General features: G+C 49.5%; 2 protein-coding genes across 2 annotated transcripts in view; both read right to left on the bottom strand.

The window, feature by feature from the left end:
• Positions 1 to 8107, bottom strand: part of ptgfrnb (prostaglandin F2 receptor inhibitor b) — a 25352-nt gene extending 17245 nt beyond the window's left edge. Inside the window, exons 1-5 of the mRNA XM_068756400.1 lie at positions 8065 to 8107; positions 5537 to 5652; positions 5053 to 5311; positions 3987 to 4394; positions 1708 to 2139 (exon numbers count right to left, since the gene is read on the bottom strand). Coding sequence (XP_068612501.1) covers positions 1708 to 2139; positions 3987 to 4394; positions 5053 to 5311; positions 5537 to 5652; positions 8065 to 8071 — 1222 coding nt within the window. The 5' untranslated portion in view covers positions 8072 to 8107. The remainder of the gene's footprint in view (positions 1 to 1707; positions 2140 to 3986; positions 4395 to 5052; positions 5312 to 5536; positions 5653 to 8064) is intronic.
• A 2648-nt stretch (positions 8108 to 10755) lies between these two features.
• On the bottom strand, positions 10756 to 16036 carry LOC137911874 (cell surface A33 antigen-like). The gene is made up of 8 exons (XM_068756219.1): positions 16033 to 16036; positions 15334 to 15621; positions 15092 to 15165; positions 13231 to 13411; positions 12581 to 12634; positions 12419 to 12496; positions 12008 to 12294; positions 10756 to 11139 (listed from the first exon to the last, which is right to left on the bottom strand). The coding sequence occupies exons 1-8, from the start codon at positions 16034 to 16036 to the stop codon at positions 11026 to 11028; spliced, it is 1080 nt and encodes a 359-aa protein (XP_068612320.1). The 3' UTR covers positions 10756 to 11025.
• Between the last annotated feature and the right edge of the window lie 859 nt (positions 16037 to 16895).

Raw genomic sequence — 16895 nt, forward strand, 5'->3', positions numbered from 1 at the left:
AGCAAAATGGAATTAATACCCAGAATGCATCCGATCAGAGTTCGGATCCCAATGATGATGGGATGGCGCTGTGTTCACAGCGCAGGTAAAATGCGCAAAATAACATTAACGTTTCAAGCAGAAAGGGGTGGAGCCATGTTTGTTTCCAACGGAAGTCGCTGCGGCTTCTTCTTCTTCTACTATTTCCGGTATATTTGGTCAAATTGTGCATGTCAAAATAATTTATTCTGATCCGGAGCGTGATGCACGAACACCAAGTCCTAATCGGATCAATATTAGAAGGGTCCATGATCACAGTGCGTCCGATCGTAATTTTAACCCGAGCTCTGATCGGATTAAAGACATTTTGTCCACGTAGATGCAGCCAGTGGACAAGTCATCGCCGTCCCGGTGGACATACCATGATACCGAGTTTAGGCTCCGCCTCAAAATGAGGATAAAATGAGTTCCAGTCAATTAGAAATGTTCCTCTCAGAGCCTCAGCGGCACGAAGGAATGTCAAGCCCCAGGCCAAAACGTAGGAGTCCCACCAGTGAGAACAGGCTCTCTCTCTCTCTCTCTCTCACACACACACACACACACACACACACACGTATGCATGTGTGTGTGTGTGTGTGTGTAGTAATTACTCTGGGGAGAAAGTCTGCAGCAAACCTACTTTCAATCCCACAATGAGAGAGAGACAGAGAGAGAGAGAGAGACTGAAGGATCCACATTCGTGTCAGATTTGGGCTTCAGGATGTTTTAGTGGGCAGATTTATGTTTTGTGTTTCTCTTCTTCTGTGGTTTGTGTACGACTTTGATGACTTTTAGGATTCCTCGATCGGCGCGCTCCATTTACTGAAGAGCCTCTGATTGGTCAATAACAGACGAGGTGAAGCCAGCAGTGTGGATTTTCTCCTGCAGCTTTAAAAAGGTTAGTTTAATGTTTGTAAAAGTAATAACTAGAGAAGCACTCGGAGAGCACAGACCTCCGCCAAGCGGCTCATTCCCCTCTCAAGTGGATTTACACTCGGGATCGACCGATAAGAGATCAATGTCAAACATGCTGATTTTGGCTCCAATGAAGCCACGCCTCTCTTTTGCCAGCATTGTCCCACCCACAGCACCTGATCCGATTGGTTACATGCAGAGCCACGGCACGGGTAAAACAGCCAATCAGCAGCGAGCTGGAAACGCGGGACAAGCGGGACGCCCCATGGACACAAAGAAACTCGGAAATTAAAGTCGTCTCACTTTGCTTTTTGCACCTCAATCTGACGCGGCTCAATTGGGATGAATAATTGATCTAACATTGTTTTATTTCATTTATAACTTTATTTATTTGTTTAATTTGACTACTAACAAGGAAAGGAAGTTTCTAATGCATGTGGGCTTTTTTAATTCATGGTGGGCGGGGCATGTCAAATGAATGACATCATAAAATGTGTTGAGAAAACGTTTCTGTAACTGCTGCTTCACATAAAGTTTATTTTGAACACCGCTAATCTGACAAAAATAAATAACGAATGAATTGATGCGTTCATCTCAGATCACGACTCGTCTGATTCCAGTCAGCGGGGACGTCGCTTATAAAACCGCTCGGGATTGGACGACCCGCACCGACACCCACCGCGTGCCGATTCACCAATCAGAACACGGAGCATGATGTCAGGCGATGCCCGAAACGCCGCCGTCGGCAGAAACAAAAGGGGCGGATCCACTCACTGATCTGCGTCACCGTCACCGTCACAGGGCTCGACGTCTTCTCTGCCGCCATGTGCCATCTTCCTCCTCCTCCCGCGCTCCTTCCTCCTTTCTCGATGAAGGCTCGGACACGGCAGGTATAGACGCCGCCGTCCTCCCCGCTCACCCGCCTCACCGCCAGCCTGTACTCCCCAGCTCCGGTGCGCTCCAGGCTGGCCTCCCCCCGCTTTCCCTGCGCGCCGCTCGACGACACGTTAGCGGCCACGACGCCGCTGCGCTCCATGGTGACGATCTCGCGGCCGCCCGCCAGCCACGTCACTTCCAGGGCAAGGGCCGGCAAGTTGTCGGCGGCAACGGAGCAGGAAAGGGTCAGCGTGTTACTGGGGGAGAGGATCGGAGCCGTGGGGGAGGAGGAGGAGGAAGAGGAAGACGCTTTCACGCTGAGGGAGCGACCTGGAGAGAACAGAGAGACGTCATGCTAGGATCACACAACGTTTAGCTTTATATTGATTATACTGATCACATTAAGGGGGGGGGGGGGGCAAGCTATGGTGTTAAAAGGAGAACGCATGAAGAATGTCCTTCGTTGACACAAGGACCGGAGTGCGAAGCTCAGCGCCGACTTTCATCACCAACTTGTACCTGAATTGTTTTTATCAGCATTCTCTTCATTGATTACCGACCTCTGAATAAAAGAACCGAGAAAACTACAAAAGGTTTGGCAAAGGAGGCAAGGAACTTTAACAGGCAGAAACCCTGGACAGAACCAGACCCCGTCCCAAACGAATGGCGACTCCAGAAGCAGCGAGGAGACGATGCTCAACCTCAGCACGACTAGGAATGTGTTCACCCCGTCTGCGTGCATCCACAGGCCGCCGTCGGCCTCGGCACGTCTCAATCGAGACGTGTTAATTAAAATATCTCGGTCACGCTGCGTGACATCACATTTGAGACGAGTCACTTTGAGGATTGCCTGATGAAATGGAAAAATACTAGACGTGCCATCGTGAATTATACACTACAGGAACAGAGTACTTTTACTTCATACTTTTACTGCCTGTATTTACTCATTGACTCTTAATTAGCTACATCGAGAGTACTAAATGGAGTCAACTCCTCCTCTTCCTCCTGCCGGCCACATTTCGAAGTTCAAAGTTCTCTCTGCGACGGCGAATCATTGAGACGGCCACACCTCCCCGGCAGAGCACGCTGGACCGGAGTCTAAACCCACCTAAACCCACGTTTGAGGCGCTTGGTCCCTTTTACCCGCGCGGGGTAACATGTCATTCACGCTAAGGTCTTCAGCAGCTGCTCAAAGTAGTAGAATGCCCCTCCTGCGTGAGGATGAGGAGAAGAAACAGGTGGAATAAAAGAAGGAGGGGAAAGGTCAGCGGCGACCAGAGGTGCAGCAGAGTCGGCGCTCGAGTCGGCGCTCGAGTCGGCTCCCATCCAGACGTTACGAGCGAGTCCCGTTTCATTATCGGTTATTAATAGAACAGAGTTTGTGCCTTTATTCATGTGGCCTAGATGTTCTATTCAAGACTCATCCAGTTGCTGACGCGGCATTAAAGGCAGATCGGAGGCTTCAAAGCGTTCGCCGGTAACAACCGAGACGGCGAGATGCTCCGTTTGGTGTCTGGGACAGGACAAAAGAGACAACGTCCACTCTGTTTGACTCATCTCACCCTCTTTACTCAAGACGCAAAGTCAAGATGGAGTGGCAGGAACACAATGCACCCGTGTGTGCGCGCCGCTCGTCCCCGGTTTCATTACGTAGCCCTGGGTGTTCACCAGCACTTCAGAAGATACGGTGACCACGGCAACCAAAATGAATGCAGCGGCGGAGAGAATAAGGCCGGGGCCGGGGCCTCTCTCGGGGACGAGAGAGAAAAAGACTCTCTGAGGAGGAGGTGCTGTTAAAATAAAGGCAGAGGGGGAACTCTCCCATGCCCCCCCCTCGGCCCCCCCTCCTGGTCACAGAGACAGTCTGGACCATCCTACTGTAAATCAGTGGTAGTTATTTTAGCTGTCACCATGGAAACGGGTTAGACAGCGATGAAAGTTTTTGCGTTAATGCCGTCACACACGGGCCTCCGACAGCTTCCTCCCTCCGAACCCAGAGAAATCACCTGTGATGCTGGCATGCCTGTTACCATGGCGACCAAATTATCCTTAAGCCGATCAAATATGAGATATCACGCCCTCAACTCGCGATCAGCAGACGGCTAAGGTTCGTAAACATGTTTGGAGTGACAGGATGAGGAGTCCAATAGCACGGCAGCCCCGCCCCTTTCTCTTACCTGTCGGGGTGACGGAAACGGTCCCCATCTCTCGTGTGCTCTGCACGATTTTGACCCATCCCCCGCCGCTTTCGTGCGTCCACTCCGTGCCGCTGCACTCGTAAATCCCTTCGTCGGACGACGTCACTCTGGAAATCACCAGTTCAAACAGCCCATTCTTCCCGGGGACCAATCGGATGCTCCCGTCGGCGTAGCGCCGGGCGAACTTTGGCCCCACGGTCACGTCACCCTGAGGGCCGAACGCCAGGACGTCCTCGGATGTGGCGCCCTTCTTCACCGACCAGGTGACGGACAGGTAGGTCGGGTGGACGAGCTCCCTGCTGACGATGCAGGACAGCGTGATGTCACTTCCTTCTGGGACTACTGGGGGCGGGGCCTGTGGGGAGACCTTGAGGGTGTTGGGGATGACTGACAGGTAAGAAGGACAAAACACAGGAATAAATTAATAGCAGAGTAACACACACACACACACACACACACACTCTGCTGTATTGATCGGTTTATGGTGCGATTTGGTTGTTGATCGCTGATCAGTCATAGATTCGACTCCCAATCCGGTGAAGGTCGCCGTGTGAAGGTCAACCAGCAGCTCCAGATAAGACTGTAATGTTTTTGTTTGAAACACACGTGGGGAGGGAAGGGGGGGGGGGGGGGGGCTGTTAACGGCTGACGGGCACGTCGCTGTGCATAAACGCAACACACACAAACACAGCACACGGCCCGGGGGGGGGGGGGCTGATTTATTCAGGTCTAGATTTAACGAGGCGTCTGGGGATCGGCGCTGAACACGCTGGAGCATTATGGCGCCAAGTCAGCTCATCGCCACTCAGGAGTCACGGCAGGAAACGCTCATGAGGCCCGGATCACGCAGCGGCCCGGGAGCTCTGATGTAAACGGGTCCGGTACCAGCGCAAAGACCAATTAAATCCAGAGGAAGTGATGACTCGGGGGTTCCTCACCCCGCCTCCCTGTCGGGGACGGTTCGCGCTAAAGCAACATCTCTGTTAGCGCAGGTGTGAACGCACCTGAGCCCGAGGCCCAGCCCCTCCCCCGCCCCGTGTCTCACCAGTGAGCTGGACCTGCGCCTCATAATTCCCACTAATGACGGAGTCGGTGCTCGGCGTCTGGCACCAGTAGAAGCCGGCATCCTGCGCCTTCGCCTCCGCTATCTTCAGCTCCACCTCGTTGTCCTGGCGCCGCTGCACCGACAGGTCTCCAGACGCCACACGCTTGCTGAGCGACGGGTGCGAGTAGCCGGCGTCAAAGGTGGAGATGATCTTCACCCTCTGGCCGCCGGCGTCCCGGGACATCATCCACTCGAAGTCCTGAAGGGCAAAGAGCAGCGTGACGAGTCGGATCTGGAAGCGGCGTTGCTATGAGATTAGTCCCGCCTCCACATCAAGATGTAGAGATCACCGCGACATGCCCATGTAGAAAAACAACGACAATACTGTAATACAGCCCGGGGCAGGACAAAGGTTTGGACCCCTGCTATACTGCACCAACACATCAACCCCCGAATGCTCACCATGAAATGGGTCGAGTCTTACCTGCTCTCGAGGCCCCGCATACTCACGGACTTCACATCTGATGGAGACCGGCTGGCCCTCCACCCGGATTAACGGGCCAGGAGACACCGTCACCACCCGGGCCAAGCATCCACCACCTGCAGGTGCAGAGAGGGCATCGCAGTAAGAGGAACAAGGCTGGTGGACCCAGTCAGCTTCATCACATTGTTATTGTCCTCATGAGACAAATGGACGGTACCATCAGCATCCTCCTCCTATAGTACGTTTTCCTGAATGAAGAGGACGGACTCAATGCGTGTTCTACGTTAAGAACTCTCTCACACACACACACACACACACACAGACGATGAAACGACTGGCTTCCTCACGAAGACGTCCACGTCATTACGCTTGAGAGACCACCAACCACTGCGGCGTCTTCCGTCTCACTCCAGCTGATCTCGTGAGCGGATCAGGCACGCCGGGTTCTCCTGTAGGTGTGCTTTCGTCCGTCACACCCTGTTCTCTCAGTCAGAGCAAACGCTGACTCATATTCCAGGGCCGCACGTACCAACACACCATGCGAGGACGCGCAGCCGCTCCACGCTCACTTCCTGTTTGGGGAACTCGTCCACATTCCAGCTCAGACGAGCAGAAATCACCTACAAGCTGCCGGTCCCGAGGAGTCCTGATCGAAACGTAAAGCTATCTGCAGGTGTTGAGAGGAACCGGCGCTCCGGTCACCAGGCCGGACCGTCAGAACCTCTCAACACTTCATCCGGCTGCATGTCGGGCGCAACGATTCCCCTCAATACCCGCAGACGCCTTTACTTTGCCAGATTCCAGCCTAATGTTAATGGACGCTTCCTTTTTGTGGGAGTTAAGATGAAGTCTGGCACAAAAGCCTCCGTCAGCGGCTCAAAGGAGCCGGTTGGATGGAAGAGATGGAGGAAGACACCGAGGAAGGAACCGTTTCAGATGCAAGAGACTTTCACAGCAAAGGGCGCACATCGCCCGGCCTCCTCCTGAAATGAATCCACGCTCCATCGTCCAGCTATGTTGTAAAGAACGACTGGAACTTGGTTTACTCGCCATGCTAACACCGCTGCTAGCTAGCCGACGGAACTCCCAAGAGACTCGCTGCGATGCGCTGAATCTGGGACGCACAGCACGTATGAAACATTAGCATTTATTTAACATCAACGCCGGCGCTAATGCCGCCTGTGCCCGGTGTTACGGTAATAATGCACTGCCGTTTCCGTGAACCGGCGGCGGTCAAAGACACCGACTTTGACTAGCAGGTGGTGCTGGTGCTGCGGCCGTAATGACGGCCGGGCCTGCCCTAACCATCCGGAGGTAAAGGGTTAAGTGTGCTCCATTTCTGATGAGGTGTTCAATAAATTACAAAAAAAGATTTCTGCCTCTGCGTGCCAACATAAATGCCCCCGCGTGCCCCTGAGATCAGCCTAAACATGACCCCGATGCAGCAAGAAGTAAATTCATCTTCCAAAGCTCGAGATCCGAATCCTGGAGAAAATTACCATCAATGAAATCTAGACAGAACTAATGCGGTCCAGATTCTGGTCTCACGGCGAGGTGCGACTATCGGAACACCGTCCTCTGGTCAGACACTGAGAAGACCACGCGCGCGCGCACACACACACACACACACACAGGACATTCGATCATGGTACAGTCCACTAATTTAAGCCCAGGCTCTTCCACAGCAGAGCCTCTCATACTGCTGGTTTATCTGGGCTGGCCCAGTGACGGTTCTGGTTTACACCACTCTGATTAGTCAGACTGGGTTGACTGGTGCACACAAAGACCTAATGAGGCCAGTCGTGACTTCAGAAGTAGCTAATGGGACCCTGTCAGATCGGGTCTCCTCATATTTGGTGGAGGCTCATGCAGACAGGAGGACCCCCCCCCCAGGACTCTGGACTCTGGACTCTGGACTCGTTTGTCCCTCTCCTCCTGTCGTTTGTTCATCCACAGCTTGAAATGAACTCCTGCCGCTTTGTACAGGCGCGTTACAGAGGGGACTCCTGCCAGGTGCACGTCGCCCTCTGACGGAAGCGACGCCAGACTCCCTTTAAAAACAAGGCATTTCAAAATCTCCGGTTCCTCGTCCCACGCCAGTACCTTCAATAGAATATATTCTTAATTCATATCGATGTTGTGACTCAATTAGTCCGTTCGGCGCGTTTAATAAACTCCGTTCACACCGAAATGTTAACTTTTTTGGAACCAGCTCTTCGGCTTCTCCCACCTCAAACGCGGTGTCGTCTGTCGGCCAGCCGGAACGGTCAGAAAGAAGGCGTCGCGTTTTATTTAAAATAAGCGGCAGAAGACCTGCTTGGAATAAGCCGAACTGAGCAGTGGGTGTTAAAACGTCGGACTGTGTTCATGGCGGGGTTTAAGGTGGCGTCGACGTTTACCAAGAAGCTGTCAGAAATAGAATCGAGTTAGTTCTGAACGGGGTTCGCAGCGAGGGATCCGGCTGGAGAATCCCGACATGCACCGGAGTTAATGAGCTCTCAGCGTTGAAGGAAATGATCGTTTCTTACCGAACATGGACAGACAAAACGCGACGGTCAACAGAGAGCTGTCCATTTCGGTCCCCGTCTCGTCTTCTCTGGGCTTCTCTTCTTAATTATTCCCGTTTTTCTTTGTCTCGTGTGGGACAGCCGGTCAATGAAACCGCACTCCGGGCGGAGCCGCAAAGGAAAACCGGCGCACTCCGCGTTTCTCAATCCAACGGGACAGAGTCCAAACCCATGGCTCACGGACCGACGCTGGACCGGACTGCTGGGAGAGATTGACGGAATGAAGTGAGAGACTGGGACAGAGAGAGAGGGAGAGAGAGGGAGAGAGAGGGGGGGGGGGGGGGGGGGCTGGCTGAGGGAGGGAGGGAGGGCCGGAGGGGGAGGAGTGGAGAGGAGCAGGGAGGTCCCAGGTGGAGGTAAACCTCCCAGGCCTCCTTGTTCACGGAGCATGTGAGACCTGTGACATGATGGCTACCCCTGAAGCCTGAACGCACCAGGACGGGGGACATCGGCTGTCCTTGCCTGCAGGTAGGCTGAGTTGTCTCTCACGTTGTCTCTCACGATGTCTCCACACATGCTTGAACCACAAAGGCAGGACGAGTCCCCTCCGGCCCTCTCGTGACTCCCGGGGTGAATTCTGAGAGTCGGGATGAGAGCCGAAGATGGTGTCCTGGTTTTTTGACCTGAGTGGACACGGCCGGGTTCAGGTTCTCGTTGAGCTCAGGAGGCGGGGGGGCAGAAAAGACTTCATCGCAGGACGGAGCCAACGACATGTCAGTTTGGTATCTGCACCGATCAGAACGCCGACATCTGTTTAGCTTCCCTGACCCATGACCCTACACACACACACACACGCACACACACACACACACACGCACACACACACGCACACACACACACACACACACACCACACCACAGCATTTAAATCACTCCAGCTTGACCTGGTAATGCTATTCCAAATGTCCCCGATCCACCCCTTTGTCAGGATCTGCAGCTCCCCTCGTCTGTGCCCCATCCTTCTGATGAAATCCAATCTGGTACTAATAATCCCACGACGGAGTGATTTCTCAAAAGTATGGCGCCACGTGACCGACTTGATGGAGCAACGTCTGTAAAAGTCGTCCCCCCCCCCCCCCCCGTTTAAGGTGAAACGATGTTTCAGACGTTTGAGTCGACAACACAATAATACACAATTCTAACAGGCTGCCTAACGCGTCCACACACGCACGCACACACACACACACACACACACACAGCCTTCAGATCCGCTCACGTGACCGGCCCACCATGCAATGAATTTACACCGAGTCAGCGGCATGGTCAAAGGTCAGCGCTCAGTCTGAAGGGCTGAGAGGTTTGGACTACCTCCGGGTCAAAGGGGTCCAGGGGGTGAAGACTCAGCAGACACCAAACACACACAGCTGACATTTAATACACACCGGACACACACAGTGTATCTGATTTTGGAAGAATTAAGACTGACCTTGATCTAAATTCAGGTTTATCTGGAATCAGCCTGTTCTGGTGCTGCTCTGACACACGTCTCTCACACTCCAGACTTCCTCAGGACTCTAAATACTTCTTCCATCTGGCATACAGGTTAGATATGCCCTCTGGTTGACCTTTGCCTTGCGTCTCGTCTCCCTGTACTCCTGTTTACGCTCTTCGGTCCTCCCAATGTCCCACTTCTTCCTATTTTCCTGTATGGACTTCTGCACTTCCTGGTTCCACCACCAGGTCTCCTTATCTCCAGAAGACACACCCGGTACTCTGCTCCCTGTCTCCCTGATCACCTTAGCTGTTGTATTCCAGTCTTCTGGAAGCCTCTCTTGCCCGTCCAGAGCCTGTCTCACCTCTTCCCTGAAAGACACACAACACTCTTCATTCTTCAGCCTCCACCACTTTGTCCTCTTCCTCTTCTTCACCACTAGAGTCTTCTTACACACCACCAGCCTATGCTGGCTGGCTACACTCTCTCCTACTACGACCTTACACCTGGTGCTCCTCCCTCCACTCTCGTAGGTCACCCTATGTTCTAGTCTCTTCTGGAAATAAGTATTAACTACTTCCATCTCCATCCTTTTTACAAAGTCCACCAGCATCTGTCCTTCTAGGTTCCTGTCCTGAATACCAAACTTGCCCATCACTTCTTCATCTCCTCTGTTTCCTGAACATTCCCATTGAGGTCTGCTCCAATCACCACCACTAGCAACATTCAAAAGGACACCCTCAATCTCCATCTTCAAACTCGCGCTGTTCAAAAGAACCTGGTACCCCTTGTTACAAGAAGAGGCTTTAGACCGGGCAGCGCCGATGGGCTGTGTTACTGTGGGACCCACTAATACACACACACACACACACATACTGGAACGGAGTCTGATGGTTCCCCTGCTGTGGCCGTGGATCGACTCGGCTGACTGATCCTGTCCACATGATGCCACAGCGACATCTGGTGGATTTCTTTCGGGTTGTCCATGCAGACCTGGCCTCCGTCCGTTCAATGTACCAGAATATCAAATGCATGTCTTCATTTTATACCTAGGTGCCTGTTCTAGGATTGAAGAAACACTTTTACACGTCCACATGACATAAAAATCTGTGTTTTATAATCTGACATATTCTTCATTTTCAGAGCTCTCCATGTTTTTTTGTATGTCAAACTTTAATTTGCAACATTACAGACAATTCAATGAACAAATATTTCGAGGCAGGAGATGTGACAAACGGGGCTCTTTACACTCGGCCAAATCTGATTTGAGTGATGTTTTAAAACAGAAAGCAAACACTGGAGTCTCTGCTTCCATCACAAGATGAGCCAGAGGACTAAAGGGCGAACAACAGAAAAGAGGAGAGGAGAAGAAAGGCACATTAGATGTGGATTACAAGAAATGAAAACTGGACTTTGATCTGAATTCCCTGGATGAGAGCTGGGGATTTAGGATTAGAGAAGAAGAAAGGAGCAGAGCAGTGATCACGCTGTCTAAACTCCAGCACTCAGACCGTTGCGTCCCACTCTGGATGTTTTGGGCACTTTCTTCCTGGGTTGAGGAAGAGGAGGAGGATGCTCCTCGCTCTTCTGAAGTGGTCTGGAGCCCTGAGAGGAAGTGAAGAAAGAAAGAAAGAAAGATCAGACTGGTAACGGTCCCGAGAGCATCACAACACAGGAGCCTATCCCAGCAGTCAACGGGCGAGAGGCGGGGTACACCCTGGACAAGCCAATCAAGCATGTGATGCTTTAGCTCTGACTGCTGCGCCACTGCTGCGCCACAATAACATCATTTCTCCACCAGAAGATGAACTAATCTTCACCTCAATGGGCATGTTGGTGCAGGAAATAGAGGAGATGAAGAAGTGATGGGCAAGTTTGTTGTTCAGGACAGGAACCTAGAAGGACAGATGCTGGTGGACTTTGCCAAAATGATGGAAATGGCAGGATTTAATACTTATTTTAGGTCGGAGAGGACTGGTTGTGTCTTCTGGAAGGAGATAAGGAGATTAGACCTGCTGGTGGAACCAGGAAGTGCATACAGGAAAATAGGTTAGCTAAAAGGAAGTGGGACATTGAGGGGACAGAAGAGCGTAAACAGGAGTACATGAGACGCAAGGCAAAAGTAGAGGTGGCAAAGGTCAAACAGAGGGCAGATGATGACCTGTATGACAGGTTAGATAGTAAAGAGGGAGAGAAGGATCGGTACAGGCTGGCCAGACGAGGATGGAACTGCCAGGGAACAGGGCTAGAGGTCGACCCAGGAGAAGATACATGGACGCAGTGAGGGAGGACATGAGAGTGGCTGGTGTTGGGGAGGACGATGCAAAGGACAGGGTGAAGTGGAGAACGTTGATTTGCTGTGGCGACCCCTCCTGGGACAAGAAGAAAGTGCAGTTGATTCATCGTAAATCACTGGACTGCTTCACTGCATGAGTCAAAGTGTCCTGTGATCCGGCACAGAGCAGCCCGTTACCTGTGGACGTCTCCCGGGGCTGGTCTGAGGGTCGCCATGTTGGCGTTCCGGGTTTCTGGGACGCAGCTGCCTGCCCCGGTGTTGGCGAGAACCAGTGTGGCCAGCCTGCTGCCGCTGCTGCTGCTGCTGCTGCTGCTGCTGCTGCTGCTGCTGCTGCTGCTGCTGCTGCTGCTGCTGCTGCTGCTGCTGCCGCTGCTGCTGCTGCTGCTGATGATGATGATGATGATGATGATGATGATGAGGTTGTTGGTTGTTGTTGGTCCAGCCTAAACGCAGCTCGTCCTCATCTGTTAATTGATGATGATGATGATGAAGAAAAAGCACAATGGTGGATGAGATGCTATTAAAGTCCTTTATTAAATAACGCTTCACCTCGTGTGTCCAATCAAATAAGTCAATATCATCACTTACCTGCGACGCTTTTTTTCCTTTTGTTCCAGACGCAGCAAACAACGACGATGATGATGATGATGAGCACCACAACAACACCTGATGAGCACGGAGATCGAGCGTCATTCACCGAGATACTTCCCGATATAAAGCTAAAAAGATGTCTGTGAAGAGCAAACATACCTGCGCCCCCGCCCACAAAAATCCAAATGTTCATGTTGTGAACGTGAACGTGGGCTACAGCAGGAGAAAGGAGATTAAGCGACATGACATGGATTAATCAATCCCATTGAACAGTTCCAGTAAAGCAGCATCTTCTACCTGAGCCTGGATCAGTTTCCATCTGCAGACTCCTCCGTGTTGTTGTGTTGTTTGTTTTGTTCTCGCATTAGTTCAGCGCATTTAATACAAATATTTGTCCAACTCGTTAAAGTGTAAAATAATACTTTCAGACTGATTGGTCTCGCGAGACAAATAAAATACAAATAACAAGCAGTTTAATGTCCAACCAGTGCAGTGTTCACCGTCTGCTGCAGATAATGCAGAGATTGTTGTGTCCCTTGTTGGACTGAATAAGACGTGACTTCTAGTGGTGCCTCAGGATGTATCAGACTGTTTCACTGTATGGACCTGGACTGTGCGCAACAGTTTGAATGGGTAGAAGAGCACTGAACACAAATGCAATTCTAAATCCATCCAAAGTGAGTTGGACTACATTTTAAGAGAACGTGCACCTGAACTGCATCTAAATATTACTGCATTTACTCTCACTGAGTTTTTGTTTTAAAGTTAGGTAGTAATTTAACATGCCGTGTGTTTTTGAGTGTACTCACCAGCGTTGGTGCAGTTCTGTTTGACAGGTAGGCTGCTCATCGAACTGACACGGTTGGAAACTTTACAACTGACAGAATCATTTTCCACCTCTCCGGATGTTTTTGCTCGCAGAGTTTGATTGGTAAAGTTCTCCAATACCTTGTTGTTCCGAAGCCATTTGAAGTTGAGATTGTTGACTGGCTGTGTGGAAACATCATTAATAGCAGATAAAAGTGAGTGGATTTATTTGCGCCCCTTGTTTCACCCCCTTTCATCAACCCATAGTTCTAAGAACCATCCCAAAACACCAGATTTATAAGAGTATCGAGAGGAGAATCTGGATCAACAAGGTCTCAGGCGATCTGAGGAAAAAGAGGTAGAGCAAAGTGAGAGCCAGGGACACTAACCCAGCAACCTCCACTGACTCAGTGACCGGGGGGAGGAGTTAACTCTTGTATGTAGTTTCGATTGGTGCTTATGTGGTGGATCTGGCATGCATGAAACCTCCACCAAAGCAAAGAGCTGTCACCCCGGAGCCAACAAGGGCAGCACGGGGCCCCCAGAACACTCCAAGGGACAAAGGGTCTGGAGGGAGAAGGGAGGATGAGGGGACCACGGGGGGTGCCCAGGAGGCCCACCAGACCCAAGTCACCACAACCAGCAGGGGATCGATGGCGGGGAGCCAAGCCAAGCAATTTCTACTTAGCATTATGAAGTAATAAACATTATTACTTGTTGTTTAGTGTGTCAGCTTCATCGAAACAGATGGAACAGCGAAGAAAGCAAAAAAGGGGTTTGGAATATATTCCGTTGTTTTACAAAAAAAACAAGAACAGTTATTTTGGATGATGCAGATAACGGCTGAATTTCCTGTATGAATACGTGAACTCTACAGTTAACCTTGCAGCAGCATATGTAGGGAATGCTGACAATGAACACAATCCACTATTAAAACATAGATTTAGGATGGCAGACTACATATCCTCTACAGCAGGGGTCAGGAACCTATGGCTCGGGAGCCAGATGTGGCTCTTTTGATGGCTGCATCTGGCTCGCAGACAAATCTTTCCTCATAATAAAAATTGTTTTGTTACACCCCTTTGCACATGCATGAACCGGCGACTAGAAAGCTATGAGGCAGCGATCAGGAAGTCCGGCTTATATACGCCGTTCTGCTCACTGAGAAAGGGGACAAACGGCGATTGATAGCGGATCTGTCTGCATTCAAAAACAGTGTCAAACCAGTAATCTCAGTGGGAAAGTCGCAAACATACATGTCGTTGCGTCTATCTATCTGTCTATCTGTCTATCAATCAATCGCCTAGGCAACGCAGTTGAGGTAGACACACTGTTCAAGCTGTATTTTGCTGTCGAAAATAGCGGTCGATGTGCGGACCTGCAAAAGGGTCCGTCCCAACGGCCGGTTGTGAGATCAGGAAGTAAACTTCCCTCGTTTTAATCGCGTTGTCAGCTCGGTAATTTTAGAAACCCTTTTTAGAAGATGGCTGAAAGAAAAAAAGACAAAGTATCGTACTTTTCACTTTGTAGTCACAAAGACATCAGCAAACCCACGCAGCGCCAGACGTCGCATTAATAGTAAGTAATATCCATCGTTGGTTAGCAACAGCATAACAATGTTATTACAAATAATTCAGCGACTTATTGTAATTTATTAGTGTTATTACTTAAAATGCACACATTTACTTGTATTCACTTTTAAACTGATTTTATGACTCACGGAATGACATCTAAAAATATGTGGTGTTCATGGCTCTCAGCCAAAAAGGTTCCCGACCCCTGCTCTACAGAGTCACACGTTTATTGTGTAAATTGCTGCCCTGAACCACAAATAAAACCTTGTTTTATTGAAGTTGTTCTCACCTGTTCTACATTGCAGATAAATTCGATGAAGGATTGATGGCATTGGAACTTCACTTGCGGCTTTGGAACTCGGTCTTAGTGGAGGAGATTCAATAAAACATTATAAGTAAAATTCTGAAGTAAAATAAAGAGTTGAAATCCAATAAAATATTACATGTCTGATATGACAACGCTCAACAGAACAGAATAAAGGAATATCCAGATTTACTTGACCAAACAAAGAAAATGTATTCAGTACTAACCCAGAATACATAATGTGATGGTCTTCAGAGACCCCGTTAAGTGTCCGTCAATAAACACCCCGGGCTCGTACGTTCCTGCTTTAGTTTTATCGAGATTCACAAGCTTCAGAGATCCGTTTGTTGTAACATCAGTCTCCTTCCTGAAGCCAACTGTGATATCTCTGCGACTAAAGATTTTTTTTCTGTTATGGTGCCATGTGAGATGTTCCCCTCCCTTCAGGCGGTAGTGAAGAGGTACGATGAAGGTGTCATTTGTCGCAGCGTAGGAATCACAGTCATCCTGAGAAGCTACGGAACGGAAACACACAACAAGCAGCTTCATCAGCACAAGAGTATGATCTATGTTTTCTAAAAAGGGTTAAGATAGGGTTCATGTGCTAAATAAAGGGTTACAGGTTCAGCTGCTATAGAACGATTTATCTAGATCAGGGGTGGGCAAACTCTTTGTCTTTGTCTTTGACAGAGGGGCGGGGCCAGAAACAGCTGGATGGAGTGTTTGTGTGAACTAATATAAATGGCAAGTAAAAGCCATTACATGAAAGGATTTGGCCTTTTACAGGCAGCATTACAGGAAAAAAAGGTAAAATGAATGAGGTTTAATTATGGTAAAATGTTATTTAATCATATAATTTGGACAAGTTTGGGGAGGCAGATTAAACAGCCCAAAGGGCCGTATATGGCCCGGGGGCCGTAGTTTACCCATGCCTGATCTAAAACAAAAGTAAACAAAAGAGTAAAACAAAACAAGATAGAGAGTGGAAAGTAGAGAATGAGAAGAAAATGTCAGAAAGAGAAGTCTGACTAATTTTTTGTGTTAAAATATTGCAATTTTTTATAAAATATGAAAAAGTAACACGTTTTACGACAATATGCATATGTGCTTTTAGCATTTGTTCTGTTGTTTCATTTAATACATAGTCAGCCCACATGAAGTCAGCGGTTACACTTCCTCCATCAAAAATGAATGACATGGACAAGTGTGTGTGTGTGTGTGTGTGGAGGGAGTTAGGGACACTCGTGTCTAATGTAAACACATCTGTCTAATTCTGGAGACTCAAACTCGCGGGCCACTTGCGACCAGAAAAAGGAGTCACAGAGCCACTGAGTAAATCTGTCTCAATTTCATGGAACTGCTAAAACTGAAATATTTTAACTTCTTAAAAAAGTAAATAAAAGAGTTTGATTCAAAACTTTTTCTTCCACAAGAAACCCATCTCTTAGAGGAGGACAGTAAAGACAATGGAAGGGTCGTGTGTTCACATCGAGTTTACATCCAGACCTCGATGTTTGACTGAATAGACGCCGCCTCGTTTCAAGAGAAAAAATTCATTCCAAGTCAGAATGGAAGATAATTCAAGGCTCTTTGCTAACTTGGTGATTTTATACGCCCCTAATATAGACCATACAAATGTTTATGGGAATGCATTTCTTACAAGACCAGACTGAATTCATTCATTTGTGAACCACCGTATGTTCACACCTCTGAGGCTGCAAACGGTGATGCTGATTCATCATAACCAGAACCCCACAAAACAGCTTTATGATTATTAGACCTTCACCTA

The sequence above is a fragment of the Brachionichthys hirsutus genome, chromosome 24 (genome assembly GCF_040956055.1).
Source record: "Brachionichthys hirsutus isolate HB-005 chromosome 24, CSIRO-AGI_Bhir_v1, whole genome shotgun sequence".
Taxonomy (NCBI): Eukaryota; Metazoa; Chordata; class Actinopteri; order Lophiiformes; family Brachionichthyidae; genus Brachionichthys; species Brachionichthys hirsutus.

Bases quoted from the DNA above. Each gene is read 5' to 3' on its own strand.
- LOC137911874 (XM_068756219.1), bottom strand. The intron at 12,497-12,580 runs GTATGTTTGCTC...CGTGCTCATCAG, and splicing joins TTTTGTGGGCGGGGGCGCAG to GTGTTGTTGTGGTGCTCATC. The intron at 11,140-12,007 runs GTAACGGGCTGC...ACTTCCTCTCAG, and splicing joins GCCCCGGGAGACGTCCACAG to GGCTCCAGACCACTTCAGAA.